This window comes from Lethenteron reissneri, chromosome 55 (assembly GCF_015708825.2).
Source record: "Lethenteron reissneri isolate LAM-NWPU_2019-01 chromosome 55, ASM1570882v1, whole genome shotgun sequence".
Taxonomy (NCBI): domain Eukaryota; kingdom Metazoa; phylum Chordata; class Hyperoartia; order Petromyzontiformes; family Petromyzontidae; genus Lethenteron; species Lethenteron reissneri.
This window is the reverse complement of record NC_083833.1, coordinates 141,675-167,682: the sequence shown is the minus strand read 5'-3', so window position 1 is coordinate 167,682 and position 26,008 is coordinate 141,675. Positions and strand designations below refer to the sequence as shown.

The 26,008-nt window shown below is 54.3% G+C and overlaps 2 protein-coding genes across 2 annotated transcripts in view; one reads left to right on the top strand and one right to left on the bottom strand.

The window, feature by feature from the left end:
* The window catches only part of LOC133356673 (fibroblast growth factor receptor 1-A-like), a 22,435-nt gene extending 9,838 nt beyond the window's left edge, over positions 1-12,597 (top strand). Inside the window, exons 2-8 of the mRNA XM_061574313.1 lie at positions 1,373-1,452; positions 1,568-1,654; positions 5,793-5,939; positions 6,378-6,448; positions 9,276-9,413; positions 11,764-11,878; positions 12,565-12,597. Coding sequence (XP_061430297.1) covers positions 1,373-1,452; positions 1,568-1,654; positions 5,793-5,939; positions 6,378-6,448; positions 9,276-9,413; positions 11,764-11,878; positions 12,565-12,597 — 671 coding nt within the window. The remainder of the gene's footprint in view (positions 1-1,372; positions 1,453-1,567; positions 1,655-5,792; positions 5,940-6,377; positions 6,449-9,275; positions 9,414-11,763; positions 11,879-12,564) is intronic.
* A 316-nt stretch (positions 12,598-12,913) lies between these two features.
* LOC133356672 (insulin-like growth factor II) lies at positions 12,914-24,760 on the bottom strand. Its single transcript, XM_061574312.1, has 3 exons — positions 24,486-24,760; positions 14,919-15,036; positions 12,914-13,039 (listed from the first exon to the last, which is right to left on the bottom strand). Exons 1-3 carry the CDS (start codon positions 24,758-24,760, stop codon positions 12,914-12,916), a joined length of 519 nt encoding a protein of 172 aa, XP_061430296.1.
* Positions 24,761-26,008: the final 1,248 nt, after the last annotated feature.

Sequence of the window (26,008 nt, the reverse complement as noted above, 5' to 3'; positions counted from 1 at the left end):
GGTGAGCGTGGGGGGGGTGGTGAGTGTGGGGGGGGTGGGTGGTGAGTGTGGGGGGGGGTGAGTGTGGGGGAGGTGGTGAGCGTGGGGGGGGTGGTGAGTGTGGGTGGTGAGCGTGGGGGGTGGTGAGTGTGGGGGGGTGGTGAGTGTGGGGGGTGGTGAGCGGGGGGGGGGGGTGGTGAGTGTGGGGGGTGGTGAGTGTGGGGGGGGTGAGCGGGGGGGTGGTGAGTGGGGGGGTGGTGAGCGGGGGTGGTGAGTGGGGGGTGGTGAGCGTGGGTGGTGAGTGTGGGGGGGGTGGTGAGCGTGGGTGGCGAGTGTGGGTGGTGAGCGTGGGGGGTGGTGGGGGGGGGGGTGGGGGGGGTGTGGGTGGTGAGTGTGGGGGGGGGGGGTGGTGAGTGTGGGTGGTGAGTGTGGGGGGGTGAGTGTGGGTGGTGAGTGTGGGGGGTGGTGAGTGTGGGTGGTGAGCGTGGGGGGGTGGTGAGTGTGGGTGGTGAGTGGGGGGGTGGTGAGTGGGGGGTGAGCAGCCCCCCTCCCTCGTGATGGCGATGAACTCTTCACCTTGTGGACTAATTTGGCTTCGCGAGTGATTTTGGCAAAGCCGAGAGTTGGGTCGTCTTCTTGGTGACTCGGGATTGTGATCATTGCACCTCCCCCGTCCCCCTCTCTATTTCGAAGCCAATGAAACCAACACGAACTTGTAGACAATTCGAGCAGCAGGCGAGGCCTCCGCTCCGCTGCCTGTGTGGCTCCTCTTCAGCAGCGACCCCTGGCCGCCGCCGCCACCACTCACGGCAGCTCAAGCCGCTTTGCTTGACAGCGGCAGCCCCAGTGACGTTTGCTGTTGAGAGCGACTTGCCCGCCGCTGCTCACTAGTTTGTATGTCGTCAGGCAAGACCCCCCCCCCCCCCTCGAGCTGCGTTGCTCTTGTTCCGGAAGCCACCTGGCCATCACGGACGATTTCTGGTGGACATTAGTAGCGACGTCGATTCCAAATGTGAAAAGGGGAAAACCGTAGGACACGGAGGAAATAAAAATCCATCTGGATCGAACGCACGACCTCCTGTGTACCAGGCAAGGTAGTTAACATCTCATAGCCACCGTGATGATGATAAAGAGACACACAGACTCCAAATATACAGCAGCAGCAGCAGGCATCGTCAGAGTTGGAATTGAACTCGCGACCTCCTGTATACCAGGCGAGGTAGTTAACATCGCATAGCCATCGTGATGATGATAAAGAGACACGCAGACTCCACATATACAACAGCAGCAGCAGCAGGCATCGTCAGAGTTGGAATTGAACTCGCGACCTCCTGTAGACCAGGCGAGGTAGTTAACATCTCACTGTGCCCCTTCCCCCCCCCAACTCTCCCAGGCCCCCTGCTCGTGATCGTTGAGTTTGCGGCCAAGGGGAATCTGCGCGACTTCCTGCGTGCACACCGCACGCCCCGCAGAGTGCACGGCGCGTGGCGGCTACGGAGCCGGCGGTGGTGGCGGTGGTGGCGGTGGCGGCGGCGGTGGTGGTGGCGGTGTGGCGGGTGGCGGTGGTGGCGGTGGTGGTGGCGACGAGGTGAAGGGCGAAACGCTCTCCATGCTGCAGCTGGTGGCCTTCGCCTGCCAGGTGGCACGCGGCATGGAGTACCTCACCTCTAAGAAGGTGCAGCGACGACACCCGCCCACGCACGCACATCTACCCACTCACAACAACAACATACTCTTCGTTTTCTCAGTAAAGTCACGTAGGTAAAAAATTTAATTAAAATTAATAAAAAATAATAAAAATCTTAAATACAAGTTAAGAACTTGCATCTTGGAATCCCTGCCTCACTTGATACAGCAAGTCTGGCTGTGACGGTCCCCAGACGACGGAGACTTGTGTTGCCTCCAAAACGTCGTGATTTTTATTTTATTTTTTTTATTAATTTAAATTTCATTTTCTACCTACGTGACTTTACTGAATAAACTTAGAGTATGAATCCTTGCAGTCACGAAAGCTTCAAATCTAGAACAACAACAACAACCGCCATTCGCCACTAAGTGGCGGTGACGTCACCACGACGCTTGTGCCAGGCCATGTGCACCTTGAGGCCACGTGAAATGTCGAGGAGGTCACGGGGCAGACCCAGGTGCCACGGGTTGACTGACTGAGATGACCGAGATGACTGGCTGATGCACCACCTGTGCCCCCTACTGTACCAATTGGCTGCGCTTTAGCCACCCGGTGCTCCGCTCGTTGTTGTGAGCGTCGCTCCTCTGCCCTTCGTTGTTGTTGGAGGGCGACTGCATCCAACTGCCCAGTAGCGTCCTTCACGAGCCTCCTCAACAGAGGCCGATCTTGACACCGCTGGTACCAGTCATCGGCAAGTCTACTCAGCTCCACGTCCTCCTGTACCACATCACTCCATCTCTTCTTCTAGCCCAGTGTTGCGCCCGTTTAGCCCCCTCAATCCAGGCCGAACAAAAGCTGTTTAGGCATGCGGTGGCTGGGCATGCGGGCGACATGGCCCAGCCAACACAGCCTTGCCTACCGGAGGAGCTCACCGATGGGACTTCGTCCAGATCTTTCAAGGATATATGAGCTCCTCACACAATCCAGCCTGGTTAAACCCAGGATGGATCGTAGGCAGGCCAGCCTAAATATTTCTAACCGGTGAAGATGCTCCATTAGGGGGGTCCATGTTTCGCAAGCGTAGAGAAAGGAGGGAATGGCTGTGGCCGAGAGGACCTGAAGTTTCGTGCGGAGCGACAGACCAGGTAGCTTCCACACAGCGGTATGCAACCGATGAAAAGATATTGCCGCTCGACTGATTCGGAGTGAGACCTCTGCTGTCAAACCGGAGCCGGTCATGAGCACACTGCCCAGGTATGGGAACTCTCCACTCTCTGCACAACTGCCCCAAGACCAGTTGGGAGTTGTGGGGGTGGAGTGTCCGATGGTACAAAATACCCAGGCAGGTGCTTAGTTTTGGTGGGGCTGATGATAAGTCCCCACATCTTAGTGGCACGCTCCAGTTCCAGCAGCAGTGCCTCCAACTCCTCTTCTGAGTGAGCAGCTATTACCAGATCATCGGCATACATAACATGGTTGAGCAATAGGGAGCCATCCCTTGACCGCACCTGGGCATCAATCAGCCTCCCATTGTATCTGTACCACATGTAAATTCCTCCGGTACAGCTACTGAAGGTTTCACGAACTACGTGGTCGAAATAGATGTTACATAATGTGGGAGCCAGAGGACATCCCTGTCGCACCCCAAAATAAACAGCGAATGTCTCCGACTCCCGGCCACGTAGTTTTACCCGGGCCCACTCACCATCATGAAGGTCCTTAATGATCGTGAGCAGTGGATCAGGGACTCCGAAAGCACGAACAACCCAGAGCCCAGGCCTCCTGATGGTATCATAGGCCTTGACCAGGTCAATAAAGCAGAGATGTAGGTCTTGTTGGAATTCCCTACACCTCTGCTGTACCAGACAGACAGAAAATATGGCATCTGTGCAGGACCGCCCTTTCCTGAAACCGAATTGGGGCTCGCAAGCCTCTCCTCAGTGTGTCTAGCAAGGCGATGTTGAATAATCCTTGCCTGGACCCTTTCCCGGCACACAGGAGTGAGATGCCCCTGTAGTTGTTACAGTCTGTGTCGTCCCCCTTCTTAAAGAGGGAGACCACCAGGGCATCCTTCCAATCCTCCGGAACCCGTCCAGTGGTCAAGACTTTTTTTATGATATCATGTAGGGCAGTCTGTGCACAAACGCCACCCTCCATCAGCATTTCGCTTGGGAGATTATCTCTGCCGGTGCCTGTCCTGTCTCAGACTCCGGATCGCCTTCAGTACTTCCTCTACAGATGGCACCTCAGCCAGCCACTCACAGGGGGTGACCTCTTTCCTCAATATTTGAGGCACCGCAGCCTCGGCAGGGTTATCCCCACTTTGCGCCATGATGTTTCCTGGCTGAGGGATTTCCCCTCCCCCAGGGACCTCACAGAATGCTCAGCAAATCTGCAAACCTGTTCCTGGGGGTCGGAGATTGGATCAACGTTTTTCCCCTATGATGGAAATAGGTGTGGCGCTGCAGATAACTTTTTGATGGAGTTAAATAGTGATTTGTGATCGTGAGCCACTCAGGCAGACTCCGTCTCCTCAGCAACCCATAACCCTCACCCATCCTTGCAGCGCCTCACGGCTCTCCGAACCTCCGAGCGAAGGCTGCGGTAAGCCTCTCATTCTCTGACGTGGGATGCTGTCGACGATTAGAGTGGGCATGTCGCTTTTTCTCAACTATCCTGAATACCTCCTCTGTCAGCCAGGGTCTCTGGAGAGGTCGGACCGCGTATCCAAAGCACCCATTGCAGCTGCATGAGCCACAGTCCTAAAACCTCGCCCATTAACCCTCGACATCAGGAGAGTTGGGACGATGCCAACCCCATCTGCAAGCAATGATGAATTCTCACTTGCAACTTTCATCAGCTGAGACCAGGCCACTTTAGGTTGGAAGGGGGTCCTGGGTGTACACCCACCACCGGAGTGGAAGAATGGCAGGCGCATCTTACAGATGACTAGTCGATTGGTCCAGAGGGCATATCAGCTCCACGGTAGGTCCTGGTGTCAAGGACATTGGCTCGCATCCGCTGGTCCGTCACTATGTAGACCAGCAGATGTTTTTGCTTGGACCCGTCATGCATTCATGATGTTTGTGTGGATGCGCCAATGCCGGAAGAGCGTGTTGGTAATTACAAGCCCATGGGCTGCACAAAAATCTAGCAGCCTCCTACCGTTGTTATTGAGCTGATCTGGCCCATGCCTTCTAATCACTCCAGATCAGCTGCCAGCATCATGACCAACTCAGGCATGAAGTCACCCAACAAGATGACTCTATCCCGAGTGCCAATCTAGCCAGCACCTGTGACAGGAGGTCATAGAAGGCATTTGACTCATCGGCTTTGCCTGCATCCCTCCACGGATGTTCGTGTTCGGTGGGGCATAAGTAACCACGACCACCACTCCTCGTCTCCGGTTGATGGGAAGGCGAGCCCACAGTAGCCTGGGGCTTACAACTTCCCACACCTCACCGCCATGCTCCCACGCCCCCTTCATTTTTTGTTCAGAAGAAGAGCCAGACCCTGTTGTTTGGCAGTCTCCTGCCCCGAGTAAAGGACTGTCCACCCTTATGGTGGCAGGAGCCAGGACCGGTCCACCGGACCTCCTGAATGCCACAACGATCCAGGCGGTACGGTCCAGCTCCCGACAAAGGAGTGTTAGCCTCTCCTCCGCAGTGAGTGTTCGAACATTCCACCTCGCCACACGAAGTGGTTTTTCGTTGTTTCTGGAGAAGCCCCAAGGGTGAAGATTCAATCTCCTGGTTCTGACAATTGGGGTTTGGCCAGGAGACGTCATAGACACCTGTCCCCCCCCCCCATGGCCTGCGCCACAAACTTATTAGTTACATATTTAATTTGTGGTTTAGTGGTAATTAATTGAAGGTGGAGGGGTTACCAACCCATTGCACCCGTCCAGAGCCCCCGTTTAGCCACTGTGGTGGTCGCAGACGCCATGACGGGAGAGGCCAATCGGCATTGGCCCTCCCCCCACAGCACTGTCCATGACAGAGTTGCCCATCCGGCACCCACACACCCCTACCCACACACCCCTACCCACACACCCCTACCCACACACACCTACCCACACACCCCTACCACACACCCCTACACACACATCTCCTACCCACACACCCTACCCACACACATCTCCTACCCACACACACCTACCCACGCACCGTGTGTGTCGGTGTCACAGTGCGTTCACCGGGACCTGGCGGCCAGGAACGTCCTCGTCGTTGACGGCGGAGTTGGTGGCGGCTATTCGGTGAAAATCGCTGATCTGGGCCTCACCCGCGACGTGGGCGGCGAACGTGACTACTACTACCAGCACAAGACTGCTGCCGTGAGTGGCGGTGGTGGCGGTGGTGGCGGCGGTGGCGGCGGTGGAGGCGGTGGTGGAGGGTGGTGGTGGTGGCGGTGGTGGAGGGTGGTGGCGGTGGTGGCGGTGGAGGAGGTGGTGGTGGTGGCGGTGGTCATGCCGGGGAAGGGGGGAGAGGGGGGGGGGAGAGAGAAGAGAGAGAATCTTTCATGAAATCTTTCATTTGAAAAAAAGAAGAGGGGGGGCACATAAGCAAAACATTGAAAAAAATTACGAAATGATGAACGAAGCAAAGTGCCGACTACACCGAGCATCTTCTTGTTTCCTCTGATCGTAAAAAAGAAAGAGAGGGAGGTAGGGGAGAGGGTGGTGGTGGATTAAAAGGGTGGTGGTGGTGGGTCAAGGGTCAAGGGTCAGGCTGTGCGTCGTTGGACCTCCCCTCGTCACCTGTCGCCCCTCCAGGGACGCCTGCCGGTGAAGTGGATGGCACCGGAGGCGTTGCTGCACCGCGTCTACACACAGCGGAGCGACGTGTGAGTGGCTGTGACACGTTGACTACCTCGGCTGGTACGCAGGAGGTCGTGGGTTCCATCCAGACCCTGACACTGCCTGTGTGAGTGGCTGTGACACGTTGACTACCTCGGCTGGTACGCAGGAGGTCGTGGGTTCCATCTAGACCCTGACACTGCCTGTGTGAGTGGCTGTGACACGTTGACTACCTCGGCTGGTACGCAGGAGGTCGTGGGTTCCATCCAGACCCTGACACTGCCTGTGTGAGTGGTTGTGACACGTTGACTACCTCGGCTGGTACGCAGGAGGTCGTGGGTTCCATCCAGACCCTGACACTGCCTGCTACCGCTGTATACGGTCGACCCTTCCACATCTCGGGGGTTAAGGGCGCGGGCCCCCCACGATCTGGAAAAAACCGCGTACATTGTTTTGGTCCCCTCACTCACCTCCAGCCAGGGGGTTTTTGAGATACAAAGATCACTGCGAGATCACTGCGAGAAGTTTTTTTTTATTGGTTCTTTTTGTGTTTTTAACGCCGTTTGGGATGGGTATTTGGTCATATATGAAGGTCAGTCGTAAGTAAAAATAGAGAGAAAATAAAAAAAATAAGAAAGAAATGAGAAGAATAATAGTATCACAAAACACAGCAATAATCACATCTTAGCCAATTATACAAATACTCGCTTTACTACCCGGCTTCGCCTGAGACTTGGGTTAACACACGGCCTACGCGGAGGGTTTGGGGGGGTGGGGGAGCGTGACGTCAGCAGACACACTGCTGACAGAGGAGAAGTTCAGGATGGTTGAGAAAAAGCGACAGGCCCACTCTAATCGTCGACAGCATTCCACGTCAGAGAATGAAGAGGCTTACCGCAGCCTTCGCTCGGAGGTTCGGAGAGCCGTGAGGCGCTGCAAGAATGGGTGGTGGTCACGGGTTGCTGAGGAGATGGAGTCTTCTTCAGTGGCCCACGATCACAAATCACTATTTAACTCCATCAAAAAAGTCACCTACAGTGCCACACCTATTACCATCATTAGGGGAATCTCTGACCCCCCAGGAACAGGTTTGCAGATTTTCTGAGAATTTTTGAGATCCTGGGGGAGAGGAAATTCCTCAGCCTGGAAAACATCATGGGGCAAAGTGGGGATAACCCTGCTGAGGCTGCGGTGCCTCAAATATTGGAGGAAGAAGTCACCCCCTGTGAGTTGCTGGCTGAGGTGCCATCTGTTGAGGAAGTACTGAAGGCGATCCAGAGTCAGACCAGGAAAGGCACCGGGCAAAAAATCATCTCCCAAGCGACATGCTGAGGGAGAGTGGCGTTTGTGCACAGACTGCCCTACATGACATCATAACGACAGTCTGGACCAATGGATGGGTTCCGCAGGATTGGAAGGATGCCCTGGTGGTCCCACTCTTTAAGAAGGGGGACCGCACAGACTGTAACAACTACAGGGGCATCTCACTCCTCAGTGTGCCGGGAAAGGTCCTGGCAAGGATTATTCAACATCGCCTTGCTAGGCACGCTGAGGAGAGGCTTGAGGAGCCCCAATGTGGTTTCAGGAAAGGCCGGTCCTGCACAGATGCCATATTTTCTGTCTGTCTGCTACAGCAGAGGTGGATGGAATTCCAACAAGACCTACATCTCTGCTTTATTGACCCGGTCAAGGTCTATGATACTATCAGTAGGCATTGGCTCTGGGTTCTTCGTGCTTTCGGAGTACCTGACCCTCTGCTCGCGATCATTAAGGACCTTCATGATGGTGAGCGGGCCCGGGTAAAACTACGTGGCCGGGAGTCGGAGACATTCGCTGTTTACTTTAGGGTGCGACAGGGATGTCCTCTGGCTCCCACATTATGTAACATCTATTTCAACCACGTAGTTCGTGAAACATTCAGTAGCTGTACCGGAGGAATTTCCATGTGGTACAGATGCAATGGGAGGCTATTCGATGCCCGGGTTTGGTCAAGGGATGGCTCCCTATTGCTCAACCATGTTACGTATGCCGATGATTTGGTAATTGCTGCTCATTCAAAGGAGAAGTTAGAGATGCTTCTGCTGAAACTGGAGTGTGCCACTAAGAGGTGGAGCCTTACCATCAGCACCTGCCTGGGTATTTTGTACCATTGGACACTCCACCCCACAACTTCCCAATTGGTGATAGGGCAGTTGTGCAGAGAGTGGAGAGTTTCCCATACCTGGGCAGTGTGCTTATGACCGGCTCCGCACGAAGCTTCAGGCCTTCTCGGCCACAGTCATTCCCTCCCTTATCTACGCTTGCCTAAACAGCTTTTGTTCGGCCGAATTGAGGGGGCTAAACGGGCGCGGCACGGGCTAGAGATGAGATGGAGTGATGTGGTACAGGAGGACGTGCAGCTGAGTGGACTTGCTGATGACTGGTACCAGCGGTGTCAAGATCGGCCTCAGTGGAGGAGGCTCGTGAAGGACGCTACTGGGCAGTTGGAGGCAGTCGCCCTCCAACAACAACGGAGAGCGGAGGAGCGACGCTCACAACAACGAGCGGAGCGCCGGATGTCTAAAGCACAGCAAGTTGGCAGTCGGGGGCACAGGTGGTGCATCAGCCAGTCATCTCGGTCATCTCAGTCAGTCGACCCGTGGCACCTGCTGGGTCTGCCCCGTGACCTCCTGCCAGCGGGCGTTCGACAATTCACGTGGCCTCAAGGTGCACATGGCCTGGCACAAGCGCCGTGGTGATGTCACTACCACTTAGTGGCGAATGGCGGTTGTTGTTGTTGTGTACGTGCGTGAGCATGCATGTGTATGCGTGTGTGTGTGTGTGGTTGTGCATGCATTTGCATGTGTGCGCGTGTTTGTGCGTATGTGTGTACAGGTGGTCCTACGGGGTGCTGCTGTGGGAGATCTTCACCCTGGGGGGCTCTCCGTACCCGGGCGTCCCCGTGGAAAAGCTTTTCAAGCTGCTCGGTGACGGCTACCGCATGGAGCGGCCTGCCCTCTGCTCCGACGAGCTGTGAGTAGGAATCGGAGATCGCAACGACGACTACGACGATGACGTCATGTTACCTACAGGAGCGTCGTTCGTTGATGTTGTTGTTATTATTACTCTATACCAGGGGTCCTCAAACTACGGCCCGCGGGCCATATGCGGCCCGCCGAGGACATTTATCCGGCCCACTGGGTGTTTTTGCCGCCGCTGCCTGTCTGTTACTTTTTTTATACATGAGAAGGACGGTCATTGGTGGAAGAGGGAGAGGGGGCGGAGTTCCCCCAATCAGACTGCATTGATGGGCAGTACAGTCTGTAAGTCTCTGTGTGGGCAAAGTTATTGCTGGTATATTGTTTTTGTAGCGCTGTATATATATTGGTATTTTACTAATAGCAATTTTGACTCCCTAGGAAACAATGATGTCAAGAAAGAGAAAAATTGACTCGGAGTGTAGGATATTCAAAGAACAGTGGACTTATGATTACTTTTCATGCAGTACAAGGAAAGAGCTGTGTGTCTGATATGCCAGAATATAGTGTCTGTGTTCAAAGAATACAATTTACGTCGACACTATGAAACTCAACATAAAGATAAATATGCTTGTTTGGTCGGAGAAGTGAGAAAAGATAAAATATTAAAACTGAAAAATACATTGGCAACTCAGCAAAATACTTTTGTGAAGCAGAAGCAGCTAAATATTTCATCACTGCGAGCAAGTTTTCAAGTTGCCAAGCTAATAGCGTGCACTGGCAGACCATTCGTGGAGGGAGAATTTGTTAAAGAATGCCTTCTTTCTGTTGACAAAGAGATGTGTCCAGAGAAGGCCGATTTATTTAGTACAGTGAGTCTTTCAGGACCTACAATTACACGGAGGATTGAAGAAATGGGAGACAATTTGCATCAGCATTTGCAAAACTCCACAAAAAAACTTTCCTATTTTTCCTTGGCACTCGACGAAAGCAATGATGTTCGTGATTCTGCACAACTTCTAATTTTTATTCGTGGGACGAATGACTATTTCGAAGTCACAGAAGAGCTTGCTGCACTGCAAAGCATCAATGGAACAACTACAGGAGAGGATATCTTTCGATTTAAAGCTTTCGTGACTGCAGGGATTCATCTTCTTGGTTCTTTCGGTAAAGTCACATAGAAGGGAAGTAATAAAATAATTCTCACGACGTTTCGGCCACAACGCAAGCAGCCGTCCTCAGGTGAAAACCAGGTCTGTTGGGGAGACAGCGTCTGAATGAAACAGCACACGAGCTTGGAGCATATATAAGCTGGGTTGGAAGCGGGGGAAAGGGCGCCTTGACAAAAGAATTTGCATATCAAGAGGAATTTAGCATATTTATGGGAAATGCAGGAATGTGATTAGTACTACATATGCAGCACGGACATATGTAGTACTAATAACATTCCTGCATTTCCCATAAATATGCTAAATTCCTCTTGATATGCATCTCTCCCCTCTGAGACATATCCTCATCTCAGGAACCATGCACTCAAAATGGCAACCATCTTTGGCAGCACTTATGTCTGTGAACAGACTTTTTCCAGAATGAAACATTTGAAATCTCCAACCAGATCTAGACTAATGGTTGCACACTTGCATCACTTGTTACGACTAGCAGTGACAAATATGGAACCGGACATTGACCATCTCATTAGCCAAAAGCAGGCCCATAGTTCCCATTGAAATACTGGCAAGTTTGTTGATTTAACGTACTTGTTCTTCATTTTAAATATTGTATTTGTTCCCGTTTTGTTTCTTCACTTCAAAATAAGATATATGCAGTGTGCATAGGAATTTGTTCATAGTTTTTTTTGTAACTATAGTCCGGCCCTCCAACGATCTGAGGGACAGTGAACTGGCCCCCTGTTTGAAAAGTTTGAAGACCCCTGCTCTATACACTACACTATACACTACACTATACACTACACTATAATTGTAAATACAGTAGTGGGTTTACTCTATACACTACATTATACACTACACTATACACTACACTATACACTACACTATACTTGTAAATACAGTAGTGGGGTTACTCTGTACACTACACTATACACTACACTATAATTGTAAATACAGTAGTGGGTTTACTCTGTACACTACACTATACACTACACTATACTTGTAAATACAGTAGCGGGTTTACTCTATCCACTACATTATACACTACACTATACACTACTCTATAATTGTAAATACAGTAGTGAGTTTACTCTATCCACTACACTATACACTACACTATACACTACTCTATGATTGTAAATGTAGTAGCTGCATGTCTGTGCACATTGCGTGTACGCCGTGCGCACGGTGTACACGCACGGCGCGTGTTGAACTTGACTCGCGTGTCGCCGTGCGCAGACACGCGACGATGAGCGAGTGCTGGGCGACCGTCCCCAGCGACAGACCGACGTTCGCGCGGCTGGCGGACGACTTGGGGCGGATCCTCGTGGCCAACGGGGGCCGCCGTGACGAGGTGACCGCTGCCCCGTCCGGGAGGGGGGGGGGGCGACATGGGCCACGGGGCAGAGAGAGAGATGGAGACGTGGGGGTCGTCAGGCCGTAGGGGTCGAACCTGCGACCTCCCGCTTGCCACCACGCTCGCAGGATGCCGTAGAGGGAAGAGAAGTGGTGGTGGTGGTGGCGGTGGCGGCGGTGGTGGCGGTGGTGGTGGCGGCAGTGGTGGCGGTGGTGGTGGTGGCGGTGGTGGTGGTGGTGGCGGCGGTGGCTTTGGCCATGATGACATGTTTATTTAAAAGGACTAAACGTTGATCTTCTTCACACCAGTGATAGCGATGATCTGTTCTGGTCCCGGGTCTCCACTAGGTCGACTCAGCCTCAATCGAGTACCTGACGTGGTATGTGTATTAAACATCGCCGCCGGGGAGACAAAGGCGGCCGGGCGTGGTGCTGGCCACCCACCCCCTCGTGTGCCACAGCGCCGGTAGCCTTCATAGGTGCTGCTACTCGCTAACAGCACTTGCCCCTACAGTCTGTTCAGGCTACACGGGGATCTTGGTCTTTGTCATCTCTCCCCCATCTTTCCCCCATCTCTCCCCCACCTCTCCCCCATCTCTCTCCACCTCTACCCACGAACATCACTTGCTCCGACAGCCTGTTTGAGGCCACACAATGGGGGGTCTGCTTGTCTGTGTGCGCTAGGACTACGTGGACATGACGGCCGGACTGATGTAGCCCGCCTGGAGATTCGCCGACACTCCCGTGGTGGTGTTGCTGGTGGTGCTGGTGGTGAAGGAGGGAGGTGGTGGTGGTGGTGGTGCTGGTGGTGCTACTATACACTACGCTACTATACAATATACACTACACTATACACTACACACCACACTACTATACACTACACTATTTTTAGCACCAGGCTAGGGTAACCTACGGGTGTGCTAGGAATCCCCAGTACCCTTCCCCTGGGGTGTGGAGTGTGATAGGACACGGGAACGTGTGCCTGCAGCGGGAACAGCCCAGCCGCCGCCGCCGAAGGAGGAAGGCTCGAGGGTTAGAAGCCCAACCTCGTCGCCGGGCGGTGATGGCGGCGTGCCCCCGCCCGGGGCAGACGAGGGGGAGCCGTGGCGGGGCGTGGAGTAATGGGAGACAGTTCTACGTGCAGCCAGAGGTCCGACGCCTGCACCATGACGGGCGAAGGCGTCAGGTGTGCAGCATAGGCAGTGATTGTGCAGCAGTACTCAGAGTGTAAGCAGAGTCGTGTGAAGAGTGTTTAATAAAACAACTGGCGCAAGCCCTTACATGAAGCTCCGTCTCCGTGTGGATTTACAAGTCTCCAGCGGTGTCAGGAATAACCACACAACACTTGGGAGATCATCTCTGCCTGGTGCCTTTCCTGGTCTCAGGCTATGGAATGCTTTCAGTACTTCCTCAACAGATGGCACCTCAGCCAGGCACTCACAGGGGGTGACTTCCTCTTCCAATATTTGAGGCACCGCAGCCTCAGCAGGGTCATCCCCACTTTGTGCCATGATGTTTTCCAGGCTGGGGTATTTCCCCTCCCCCAGGACCTCACAAAATGCTCAGCAAATCTGCAAACCTGTTCCTGGGGGTCGGAGATTGGATCACCGTTCGTTTCCCTAATGATGGTAATAGGTATGGCGCTGCAGGTTACTTTTTATGGAAATAAACAGCGATATGTGATCGCAGGCCATTGAGGCAGACTCCATCTCCTCAGTAACCCACGACCACCACCCATCCTTGCAGCGCCTCACGGCTCTCCGAACCTCCGAGCGAAGGCTGCGGTAAGCTTCCTCATTCTCTGACGTGGGATGCTGTAGACGATGAGAGAGGGCCTGTCGCTTTTTCTCAGCCAGCCTGAACACCTCTTTTGTCAGCTAGGGTCTCTGAGGAGGTATGGACCGTGTACCCAAAGTAGCCATTGCAGCTGCATGAGCCACAGTCCTAAACCTCGCCCATTTCCCCTCGACATGAGGAGTGGGGGGCGATGCCAACCCTAGCCGCAAGCGATGATGAAATTCTTGCTTGAAACTTTAATCAGCTAGCTGAGGCCATGCCACGATGGGTTTAAATGGGGTCCTGGGTGTACACCCCCCACCGGAGTGGAAGAATGGCAGGCGCATCTTGCAGATGACAAGTCAATGGTCAGTGGGCAAATCAGCTCCTGGTGTCAAGGACATGGGCCCGCATGCACTGGTCCGTCACAATGTAGTCCAGCAGATGTTCTTGCTTGTGTCGTGACTGTGATTGTCACTGTGTGGTGCCGGGCTACGAAGCCACGGCGGATGATGTGTTGGCATTACGTGCAGCCCGCTCACTGGGCGTAGTACCGCCAGCCTAGCGGGGGCCTGGGTGAGCGCTGGTCAGCGCGGAGGCACCGTGTACAGCGTGCGGTGCGGGCTCCCGGCGAGGGAGCGAGAGGGAGCGAGAGGGAGCGTCAGCCAGCCAGGGTTACGTTGGGGCACGATACGCCGGTTGACCTGCCGACACGTGACCGGATGATATTGGAGGGGGCCACCGGTGGACGGGGGGCCGCTGGGCGGTCACGTGGTCTACAAGAGCCTTCGGGGAGCCTTCGGGAAAGAGCCGGAAAGATCTAGAAGGTGGGCGGGGCGAGGGGTTGTAGATCTGAAGTTTTCGCGACTGCGATGATTCATACTCTTTGGTGTTTTCGGTAAAGTCACGTAGGTGAAAAATAAAATAAAATTAAAACTAAATTAAATCACGACGTTTCGGACGCCACGCAAGTGTCTGTCAACGGGCAGGAAAGCGTGGCCTGCTGCTGATGCAGACCAAAGAGTGAGGGGCTCGGGGTTCTTCGTGTTGCTGGCGATGAAGATCCGCATCGGGTTGAAGAAGCCTCTAGTCACGCGGTCAACACCCAAGTGTAGCTTGTGTTGTGTTGCTGAAGAGTGTTGCTCCCAAGACAACGTCTGCGACCGAGTTGGACTCGACACACTTGGACCCGCCGCCGGGTTCATAGAGCAGCGTAGCGCTAACCGCTACACCACCGCTACCCATCGCGCTGTGGGGGTCACCTTGGTCTCGATGTTGCGCCCTCTCAGTGCCGAGCGGACGAAGCGCAGCACGCAGTCCACCAGCCCCTCACCCTTCCACGTGCTCAGCCGTCCGTCCGGATCTGCCGAGCTCAACTCCCTGCAATGTCACCGCCGTGACGTGAACCCCCGACGTTCCCCGTCGCGTCCACCGCATGACGTCGTGTCAACCGCGGCGTTCCCCGTCGCGTCCACCACGAAATCACCGCCCCTTACCGTAGGCACGCCAAGGCGTTGCAGAACGCCGCGGAAGGCGAGGCGGGCGAGCTGGGTGAGGAGGGCGAGCTGGGTGAGGAGGGTGAGGAGGGCGAGGAGGGCGAGGAGGGTGAGGAGGGTGAGGAGGGTGAGGAGGGCGAGGAGAGCGAGTCTCCAAAGTTGCTCCTCCAGCCGCTCCCTGGCACCAGCACGTGCTCCACCAGCGCCGGGAGGCAAAGCGCCACCAGCGCAGCCCTCAGAGACTCGTGGCACGACAGGTTCCACAGCGTGCCTGGGGTAGGGGTGGTGAGCGTGGGTGGTGAGCGTGGTGTGGGTGGTGAGGGTGCGTGGTGAGTGTGGGTGGTGGTGAGCGTGGGTGGTGAGTGTGGGTGGTGGTGAGCGTGGGTGTGTGAGCGTTGGTGAGTGTGGGTGGTGAGTGTGGGTGGTGGTGAGTGTGGGTGATGGTGAGTGTGGGTGGTGAGTGTGGGTGGTGAGTGTGGGTGGTGGTGGAGTGTGGGTGTGGTGAGCGTGGGTGGTGTTGAGCGTGGGTGGTGAGCGTGGTGAGTGTGGGTGGTGAGTGTGGGATGGTGGTGAGTGTGGGTGGTGGTGAGTGTGGGTGGTGGTGAGTGTGGGTGGTGGTGAGTGTGGGTGGTGGTGAGTGTGGTGGTGAGTGTGGGTGGTGGTGAGTGTGAGATGGTGGTGAGTGTGAGATGGTGGTGAGTGTGGTGGTGGTGAGTGTGGTAGTGAGTGTGGGTGGTGAGTGTGGGTGGTGGTGAGTGTGGGTAGTGAGTGTGGTGGTGGTGAGTGTGGGTTGGTGGTGAGTGTGAGTTGGTGGTGAGTGTGGGTGGTGGTGAGTGTGGGTAGTGAGGTGGTGGTGCGTGTGGTGGTGGTGAGTGTGGGTGGTGAGGTGGGTGGTGGTGAGTGTGGGTAGTGAGTGTGGTGGTGAGTGTGGGTGGTGTGTGAGTGTGGGTGGTGAGTGTGGGTGGTGGTGAGTGTGGGTAGTGAGTGTGGGTGGTGAGGTGGGTGTGGTGAGTGTGGGTGTGGTGAGTGTGGGTGGTGGTGAGTGTGGGTAGTGAGTGTGGGTGGTGAGTGTGGGTGGGGTGAGTTGGGTAGTGAGTGTGGGTGTGGTGAGTGTGGGTGGTGGTGAGCGTGGTGTGGTGATTGTGGGTGGTGGTGAGCGTGGTGGTGAGCGTGGTGAGTGTGGGTGGTGAGTGTGGGTGTGTGAGTGTGGGTGATGGGAGTGTGGGTGGTGGTGAGTGTGGGTGGTGGTGAGTGTGGGATGGTGGTGAGGTGTGAGTTGGTGGTGAGTGTGGGATGGTGGTGAGTGTGAGTTGGTGGTGAGTGTGAGGTGGTGGTGAGTGTGGGTGGTGGTGAGTGTGGTGGTGAGTGTGGGTGGTGAGTGTGGGATGGTGGTGAGTGTGAGTTGGTGGTGAGTGTGGGTTGGTGGTGAGTGTGGGTGGTGAGTGTGAGTTGGTGGTGAGTGTGGGTTGGTGGTGAGTGTGGGTAGCAATCACCGCCACCAACGGCAACATCCCCACCACCGCCACCACCGCCACCACCGCCAACACCACAACCGCCACCGCCAACTTGTCAGATTGCTCGCAATCACCGCCACCAACGGCAACACCACAACCACCACCGCCACCACCGCCAACAACACCACCACCGCCAACACCACCACCACCGCCACCACCGCCAACACCACAACCACCACCGCCAACACCACCGCCAACACCACCGCCACCACCGCCACCGCCAACACCGCCACCACCACCACCGCCAACACCACCGCCAATACCACCAACACCACCACCTCCCCACCCTCCCCCACCGAGAAGCCTCCTCTCCTCTCTCTGCCGCCCCCCCTCCGGCGGGTGTTGGCAGCGGCGGCGGGTGGCGGTGCTGGTGGTGAAGAAGCAAGTCTCCCGAGAGCGCCCACAAAGCCGGACAACCAGCGGCGCGGCAGGGAGCCAAGCGGTGGTGCGGCGGCAGCAGGGGCAGCAGGAGCAGCAGGGACAGCAGGGGCAGTAGCAGGGGCAGCAGGAGCAGGGGCAGCAGCAGCAGGGGCAGCAGCAGGGACAGCAGCAGGGGCAGCAGCAGCAAGAGCAGGGCGTGGAGCGTCAGACAGGAGGGCCGTGGTGGCCATGGTGGTGACAAAGTCCTTCGGCCTGGGAGGGGGAGAGTGGGGGAGAGGTGAGCGTGTGTGTGTGTAGACATTACACACAGACACACACACATTACAACAACAGCAACCGCCATTCGCCACTAAGTGGCGGTGATGTCACCACGACGCTTGTGCCAGGCCACGTGCACCGAGGCCACGTGAAGTGTCGAACGCCCGCTGGCAGGAGGGTCACGGGGCAGACCCAGGTGCCACAGGTCGACTGACTGAGATGACCCGAGATGACTGGCTGATGCACCACCTGTGCCCCAAACTGTGCCAACTTGTTGTGCTTTAGCCACCCGGCGCTCCGCTCGTTGTTGTGAGCGTCGCTCCTCCGCCCTCCGTTGTTGTTGGAGGGCGACTGCCTCCAACTGCCCAGTAGCGTCCTTCACGAGCCTCCTCCACAGAGGCCGATCTTGACACCGCTGGTACCAGTCATCGGCAAGTCCACTCAGCTCCACGTCCTCCTGTACCACATCACTCCATCTCTTCTCTAGCCCGTGCCACGCCCGTTTAGCCCCCTCGATCCGGCCGAACAAAAGCTGTTTAGGCATGCGGTGGCTGGGCATGTGGGCTACATGACCCAGCCAACGCAGCCTTGCCTGCCGGAGGAGCTCACTGATGGGACTTTGACCAGATCTTTCAAGAATTTGTGAGCTCCTCACACAATGCAGCCTCGTTAAACCCAACAACCACCACAACAACCACCACCACACAAACAACAACCATCACAACACCACCACAACAACCACCACCACACAAACAACAACCACCACAACAACCACCACCACACAAACAACAACAACCATCACCACAACAACCACCACAACAACCACCACCACACAAACAACCACCACAACAAGAACCACCACCACCACACAAACAACCACCACCAAACAACCACCACAACAACCACCACCACAACAACCACCACCACAACCACCACAACAACCACCACAACCACAACAACAACCACCACCACAACACAACCTCCAACCTGGGTGCCGCCATCTTGAACTTGGCGATGGTCTCCGGGTTATGACGTCCACCGGGAATCGTTTCTTCGATTCTCATCGATTCTAATCGTTGGTTTGCGCGTCTCTCTCTGCTAATCGATTCCCATCGATTATAATCATCGTTTTGCGTGTCTCCCTCTCTCTGATGATCGATTATCATCGATTAAATTATCCGTTCCGATGGCTCCGTGTGGCTATGAGATGTTGACCACCTCGCCTGGTCTACAGGAGGTCGTGGGTTCGATCTCTCTCTCATCATCATCACGGTGGCTATGAGATGTTGACCACCTCGCCTGGTCTACAGGAGGTCGTGGGTTCGATCTCTCTCATCATCATCATCACGGTGGCTATGAGATGTTGACCACCTCGCCTGGTCTACAGGAGGTCGTGGGTTCGATCTCTCTCATCATCATCATCACGGTGGCTATGAGATGTTGACCACCTCGCCTGGTCTACAGGAGGTCGTGGGTTCGATCTCTCTCATCATCATCATCACGGTGGCTATGAGATGTTGACCACCTCGCCTGGTCTACAGGAGGTCGTGGGTTCGATCTCTCTCATCATCATCATCACGGTGGCTATGAGATGTTGACCACCTCGCCTGGTCTACAGGAGGTCGTGGGTTCGATCTCTCTCATCATCATCATCACGGTGGTGAGTGATGGTGGTGAGTGATGGTGGTGAGTGATGGTGAGGGTGGTGGTGGTGAGTGATGGTGGTGAGGGTGGTGGTGGTGAGTGATGGTGGTGAGGGTGGTGGTGGTGAGTGATGGTGGTGAGTGATGGTGGTGGTGGTTGAGGCCACCTCCATCACTACCATCACCACCACCATCCACTATTACCACCACCACTGTAACGTCCACCAACACCACGACCTCTACTTCCAACATCACCACCTCCATCATCACCACCATCACCACCACCATCATCATCACCACCACCATCACCACCACCATCACCACCACCATCATCACCATCATCACCACCATCACACCATCATCACCACCATCATCACCATGATCACCACCACCATCACCACACCATCACCACCACCATCATCACCACCATCACCACCATCATCCCCACCATCATCACCATGATCACCACCACCATCACCACTGCAACTCAGTTTGTACAAACTGAAATGTCGTGATTTTTATTTTATTTTACTTTTATTAATTTAAAATTTTTACCTACGTGGCTTTACCGAAAGAAAATCAACCTAAGAGTATGTGTGTGTGTGTGTGATATCAGCAAATTCCATTGGCCAACATCTAATTTGTTTTATTTGAAGGCCACAACATTGTTGACGAACGTGCTGAGTGTTTTGTCTTCATGAGACGCGTTGTTGTGTGTGACCACCACGTGTGCGCACAATGCACGAGCTGGCAGCATGAGCGCTCGGCGTGGAGCGGTGGCGCAGTTGTTAGCGCACACCATCAGAATGTTTATACTGGAGGAATCCGATGAGCGATAAAGCTCTTCTAGACAGATGTCAAGTCGGGGCAGGTCAGAACGTGCCAACAACAAACGACACAAACACACAATAGGAGTCCTAAGTAGAGGAAAGGTAATCGAATCACTTACAAATGTACACAAACTAAACTTAACTATTTTTTAGTTTAGTTTACAGCACTCCGCTGCAAATCCAGCAACTTGAGTTTCAATTCCCGGCCACTGCTGACATCAGCGGTGAGTCACATCTGAACCACATCGTGGTTGCCTTTCACCGCATCCCCGCGGTGACCAGCGTGGTGAAGTATGGTCAAACAGTGCCCACGGCGAGGGGGAGGCATTCATCCAGCAGCAGGGGATGGACACAGCGCTCCTCCGTACGTTGTGTGTCTATAGTTATACGAATCAAAATATTTATTTTAAATTTGAGAAATCCGATGAGCTTCGAAGCTCTATTTTTTTCAGAAGTTCAGAAGTTTCACTGGACGAAGAAAGCCCGGACCAGCTGACAAGCCCTCCTTTTCAAGGGCGACACGGCCGGCATACAACATCAAAGCACTCCACAATTACAGATTATTATTATTTAAAAAAAATGTTTTATTAGAAAAGTGCTCCTGTTATACACTTTGACACGGGGGGGCGGCGGTGGGGGGAAATATCGCCGCTTATCCTTTATCCGCTGGGAAATGAAAAATAAATAAGCCACGGAAATTCACGGCAACACAAAAAATAAAAGTGAGAATCGGAGCGGCTGCGGTTGGGAGATGTTGGTGTGGACCCAGCGCCCTCGGAGGATCAGAGGGATTTGCGAGTAACGAAGCAAAAAACAAGTCTCCGCGGGAGAGAGGCAGTTTCTGTTGCCTAACTCCGTCGCGTACTTGCGAATTCTGTGGCGTACAAACGCGCTCGATCTGGGGATTTACCCCCCTCCCCCACCCCTTGCAGATGACAATGGGATCTCGGCTGGTTAACAAAACTAACAAAAAAACGGAGACGGGGAACGACTCGAATTGAATTGGTTACAAGGTCCGCTCCTTCTCTCTGCCGCCAATACACGTGGCCGTGGACTAAATTCAATTAGTTTGTACCGAATGACTTCAAACTGCGCTTCCTGTAACATTGTGCACGAGCGGAATTGTCTTTAGTGAACACAACACGCCGTGTTCATTACCACGACGACGGGCACGCACCACGAATGAAGCCATTACAAAACTACGACAATAAAACAAAAACCCTGTGCTCTATGGCTCCGATTCGGCATCTCAGAAATCAAATAATTACACTGGTCAACAAAAAACAACATGTTTTTCTGGCCTGGACTTTTGCAGCTGTTCTAGACTAATTTCAGGGTGCTGATTCCAAATCTGATCTCAGATTTGCTCCATCACATCTCATTTTATGCTATCGGCATACCCCATTTTCATTGATTTTACTCGAAATTAACTCTGTCACTTATGATTGCAAGTGGTTGCGAGTCAGTGACTGCTTTAGTGTTAAAATATGGTGCTGTATGTTTAGAATATCATTTTATGTAGATATCCACATTTATTTAATATTTTCTTCCGCAGTTTTTATTGAAAATGCAATATTTGATATTTCAAAAACCTGATGTGATAGACAAAAACTGATGCCAGATTTGGAATCAGCACCCTGAAATTAGTATAGAACAGCTGCAAAAGTCCAAATTACATTAAAACCCTTGGAATACCTCGTGCCAGACAAAGTGTGTTGACCAGCGTGATCGCAGTTGGTATTTGTCGCCACCGTTCTCACTGCGCGAGCCTGACACGCGCACGCGGGTTTAGTCAGCGGTGGTTCCGCTGTTTGGGGCGATGCTGCGGCTGTGTGGTTTTTACTTATCGTGTGATTGTTAACGTTGCCAGTACAGCACGATGTTGTTTAAACGGAGGACCCGGGAGAAACATCCACGCGACCACGGGGAGAAGGAGAGGCACGCGAACTGCAAATACGCAGCAGCAGGCGTCAGGGTCGGGATCGAACCCACGGCCTCCTGCACACGTGGCGAGGGAGTTAACATCTCATAGCCACTGCTGGATCAGTGGCGAGGAACCTCCCACAACCCCCTCCCACTACACGCCACCCCACCGCGGCCCTTCTAATCAACTGAAATTGTGTCGCTTGTTTGGCGCTGAGGATTTGCTGCAACCTTTTGATGGCTGGAAGGTCAATGATCAACCAAACCGATTTCCCCGTCCTATAAACTTGCAACGGCGTTCTGGCCGAGTGCCCCGGTGGGAGGGGAGGGGAGGAGAGGGGGTTAATGACTCAAGCCCCCGGGACCGATGGGAGCCTGGGTTCGAATCTGAGTATCAAGCCACCCGTGAGTAAAGCAAGTTCTCAGGTGTAAGAAGGTTTATAACCTCAACCCAGTCACCAATGATTGTCTAACATGAATACATAAATACAGGGTGAACGTTTTAGCACCCGCGGTAAACAGTGCCTGGACCAAAATCGATAGATACTCAGGGAGAACACTCAAATTCCACATCACAGCTGTATCTGCAATCCACTTGTTGCACTGCCTCAGGTAGCCGGTGTGTCGTACACGTGCAATAACAACGCTGAGTCCAACTGCTCTTTCTCACGAGGGTGCTCGCCGCGTGATCGGCTTCTTTTTTTAAATCCTTTATATTAAGTTCACTTGCTTGCTTGCTTACGACCGTGCAAATCTGTCGGTCGTTTTTTAACCCCACTTCCCGTGATCCAATCGAGCTGACATTTTGCCACACAGACTCGTTGTGTGTGACAATTAATTTTCGTGAACTTTTTTTTCCAAAATTTTACACTGTTTAGGGAAAACAAATTAAATATTTAATTACCAATTGCTTAATACTGACAATCATCTGACCCATAGGTGGCAGCCATCTCAAGCCAGAGGACGAGAGGACTCTAGCTGCCACGCATATAAAGGATTTATAGTGAAAAACTTTGTTTTTACGGGTTATACTTATTTCATCTTAAGATTTGTTTAAGACAATTAAATGTGGGCGTCCGTCATACAAGCGGGAGAAAAGTGGAGCACCCGAAGTAAAACCCACGCTCCTTAATGGTAGCGACACCCCCTGCCCCCCCCCCCCCCGTCCGTTACAGACGGTAACAGACGGAGAGGTCAGTCCATTGGCTGTACCGCCTTTCTCACGACGAGCCAAGGAAGCGCGACTTCCTCCTCCTCGACGCCCGCGTTGAAGGGAGATTCGCAAGCGTTTGTTCAGTGACCCACCAACCCTCGCCGCTTGCCTGCCGCAGCGCTCGCTAAACAGGCAGCAGCAGCGTGGCCACCAACGCCACTTGCCGGGCTTTGATCACAGCATGGGACACCGGCCACAAACGCGAATTTTCGCTCGACCTTTTTAGATATGTCGATGGAAGTGTGTGTATTATTTATTTTTGTTGTTGTTGTCGCCCATTTGTTCGCGGACTTGATGGCTTGACGGTCAAGAATCGTGGACAGAAGGGAGCAAGCGGCACGTGGCCACGGCAATCTGGTGGAGTAGGTGAGTGAGTAGGTGAGCGAGGTGAGTAGATGAGTAGGTGAGCGAGTAGATGAGTGAATAGGTGAGTGAGTAGTGTGAGTGAATAGGTGGAGTGGGTTGGTGAGTGAATAGGTTAGTGAGTAGGTGAGTGATTGAGTAGGTGAGTGGGTAGTAGGATAGTGAGTGGGTGAGTGAGTAGGTTGAGTGAGTGGGTACGTAGGTTGAGTGGGTGAGTAGGTAGGTGAGTAGGTGAGTGTAGCGAGTGGGTGAGTATGTGAGTGACTGAGTGGGTGAGTAGGTAGTGAGTAGGTGACTGAGTGGGTGAGTGAGTGAGCGGGTGATGTGAGCGAGTGGGTATGTGAGTGACTGAGTGGGTGAGTAGGTGAGTGAGCGAGTGGGGGAGTAGGTGAGTGAGTGGGTATGTGAGTGAGTGACTGAGTAGGTGAGTAGGTGAGTGAGTGACTGAGTGGGTGAGTGGGTGAGTTTGTGAGTGAGTGACTGAGTGGGTGAGTGGTGAGTATGTGAGTGAGTGGGTGAGTAGGTGAGTGAGTGGGTGAGTAGGTGAGTGGGTGAGTAGGTGAGTGAGCGAGTGGTGAGTATGTGAGTGAGTGACTGAGTAGGTGAGTATGTGAGTGAGTGACTGAGTGGGTGAGTAGGTGAGTGAGTGGGTGAGTAGGTGAGTGAGTGGGTGAGTAGGTTAGCGAGTGGGTGAGTATGTGAGTGAGTGACTGAGTGGGTGCTGCTGCCGCTTTCACTGCCTCTCCCCCCTCCTGTCCTCTCTCCCTGCCTCTGTCACTCTCCTCCTCGTCTTCTTGGTGTCTTTACGATCACAACGTAACAAAATGCTCGGTGTGTTCGGCAAATTGATTTCGTTCATCGTGTCGTTTTTTTTTTGTCTTTTTCAATGCTCCCGTCTTACCTAATTCCTCCTCACTCTATACAACTCCACGTGTCACTATTGTTTTTCTTTTTTTCCTCGCCCCCCTCTTTTTTTTAGGGCTTCCGCTCATTTTATTAATGTACTTGTTAGTGTTTCACAGAAGGAATAAACATTTTCATTTACTTCAACGTCTTGTTGTTGTTGTTGTGTTCACGGCGTGCTGCCCAGTCGCGTGGGCTGTTGCTGCTTCTTGTGCAGCTGCTGCTTCTGCTGCTGCTGCTTCTTGTGCAGCTGCTGCAGCTGCTTCTGCTGCTGCTGCTTCTTGTGCAGCTGCTGCTTCTTGTGCAGCAGCTGCGGCTGTGCGCAGTAGCGCTCCAGCAGCAGCAGCGAGCAGGCGCGCAGGCAGCACGCTTCTGTGATGCCGCCTAGCTGCTGCCGCTGCCGCTGCACGCCAGCTGGTGGCGCCGCGTAGAAGCCTCGCCCGTTGCATACAAACGCCAAGGCGTCGACCAGCTGGCTCCCGCACAGAGTCAAGGCCGCGCTTTGGTGGTGGAGTAGTACGCACAGCGCCAGCGGCGCCAGCAGCCACAGCCGCTGGGGACGCGGGTGGCGGGAGGCCATGACTCTGTGCAGCAGGAGGCCCATGCTGCTGCTGCCTGCTGCTGCCGCCCCCGTGGGTTGTTGTTGTCGCGGTGACGGTGGCAACTGCGAAGCGCGCGCGTCGCTCTCTCGGGGGGGGAGAGTGGGGGGAAGTGGTGGGGGGAGAGTGGGGGGGGGAGAGTGGGGGAAGTGGTGGGGGGGATGAGTGGGTGGGGGGAGAGTGGGGGGGGAGTAGTGGGGGAGACGTGGTGGGGGGGAGTGGGGAGAGCTGAGAGTGGGGGGAGGAGAGTGGTGGGGGGAGAGTGGGGGAGGGAATGGGTGGGGAGAGTGGGGGGCGTGTTGGGGAGAGGAGTGGGGGGGTAAGAGTGGGAGTGTGGTGGGGAGAGTGTGGGGGTGGATGGGGGGAGAGTGGTGGGGAGGAGTGGGGGGGCGAGTGGGGGAAGTGGTGGGGGGAGAGTGGGGGGAGTGGTGGGGGGAGAGTGGAGAGAGAGGGGGAGAGTGGGGGGAAGTGGTGGGGAGAGTGGGGGGAGTGGTGGGGGAGAGTGGGGGGGGGAGAGTGGGGGGAAGTGGGGGGGAGAGTGGGGGGAGTGGTGGGGGGAGAGTGGGGGGGGGGAGAGTGGGGGGAGTGGTGGGGGGAGAGTGGGGGGGGGGAGAGTGGGGGGAAGTGGTGGGGGGAGAGTGGGGGGAGTGGTGGGGGGAGAGTGGGGGGGAGTGGGGTGAGTGGTGGGGGGAGAGTGGGGGGAGTGGGTGAGTGGAGATTGTATGATCTCCTGTCCTACAGAGTGAGTGGAGATGTATGATCTCCCCTGTCCTACAGAGTGAGTGAGTGGAGTTTGTATGATCTCCCCTGTCCTACAGAGAGAGTGAGTGAGTGGAGTTTGTATGATCTCCCCTGTTCTGCAGAGTGAGTGAGTGGAGTTTGTGTGATCCCCCTGTCCTACAGAGTGAGTGAGTGGAGTTTGTGTTCCCCCTGTCCTACAGAGTGAGTGAGGTAGTTTTATGATCTCCCCTGTTCTGCAGAGTGAGTGAGTGTAGTTTGTATGATCTACCCCCTGTTCTACAGAGTGAGTGAGTGGAGTTTGTATGATTCCCCCTGTTCTGCAGAGTGAGTGAGTGGAGTTGTATGATCTCCCTTGTTCTGCAGAGTGAGTGAGTGGAGTTTGTATGATCTCCCCTGTTCTGCAGAGTGAGTGAGTGTAGTTTGTATGATCTCCCCTGTTCTGCAGAGTGAGTGAGTGGAGTTTGTATGATCTCCCCCTGTTCTGCAGA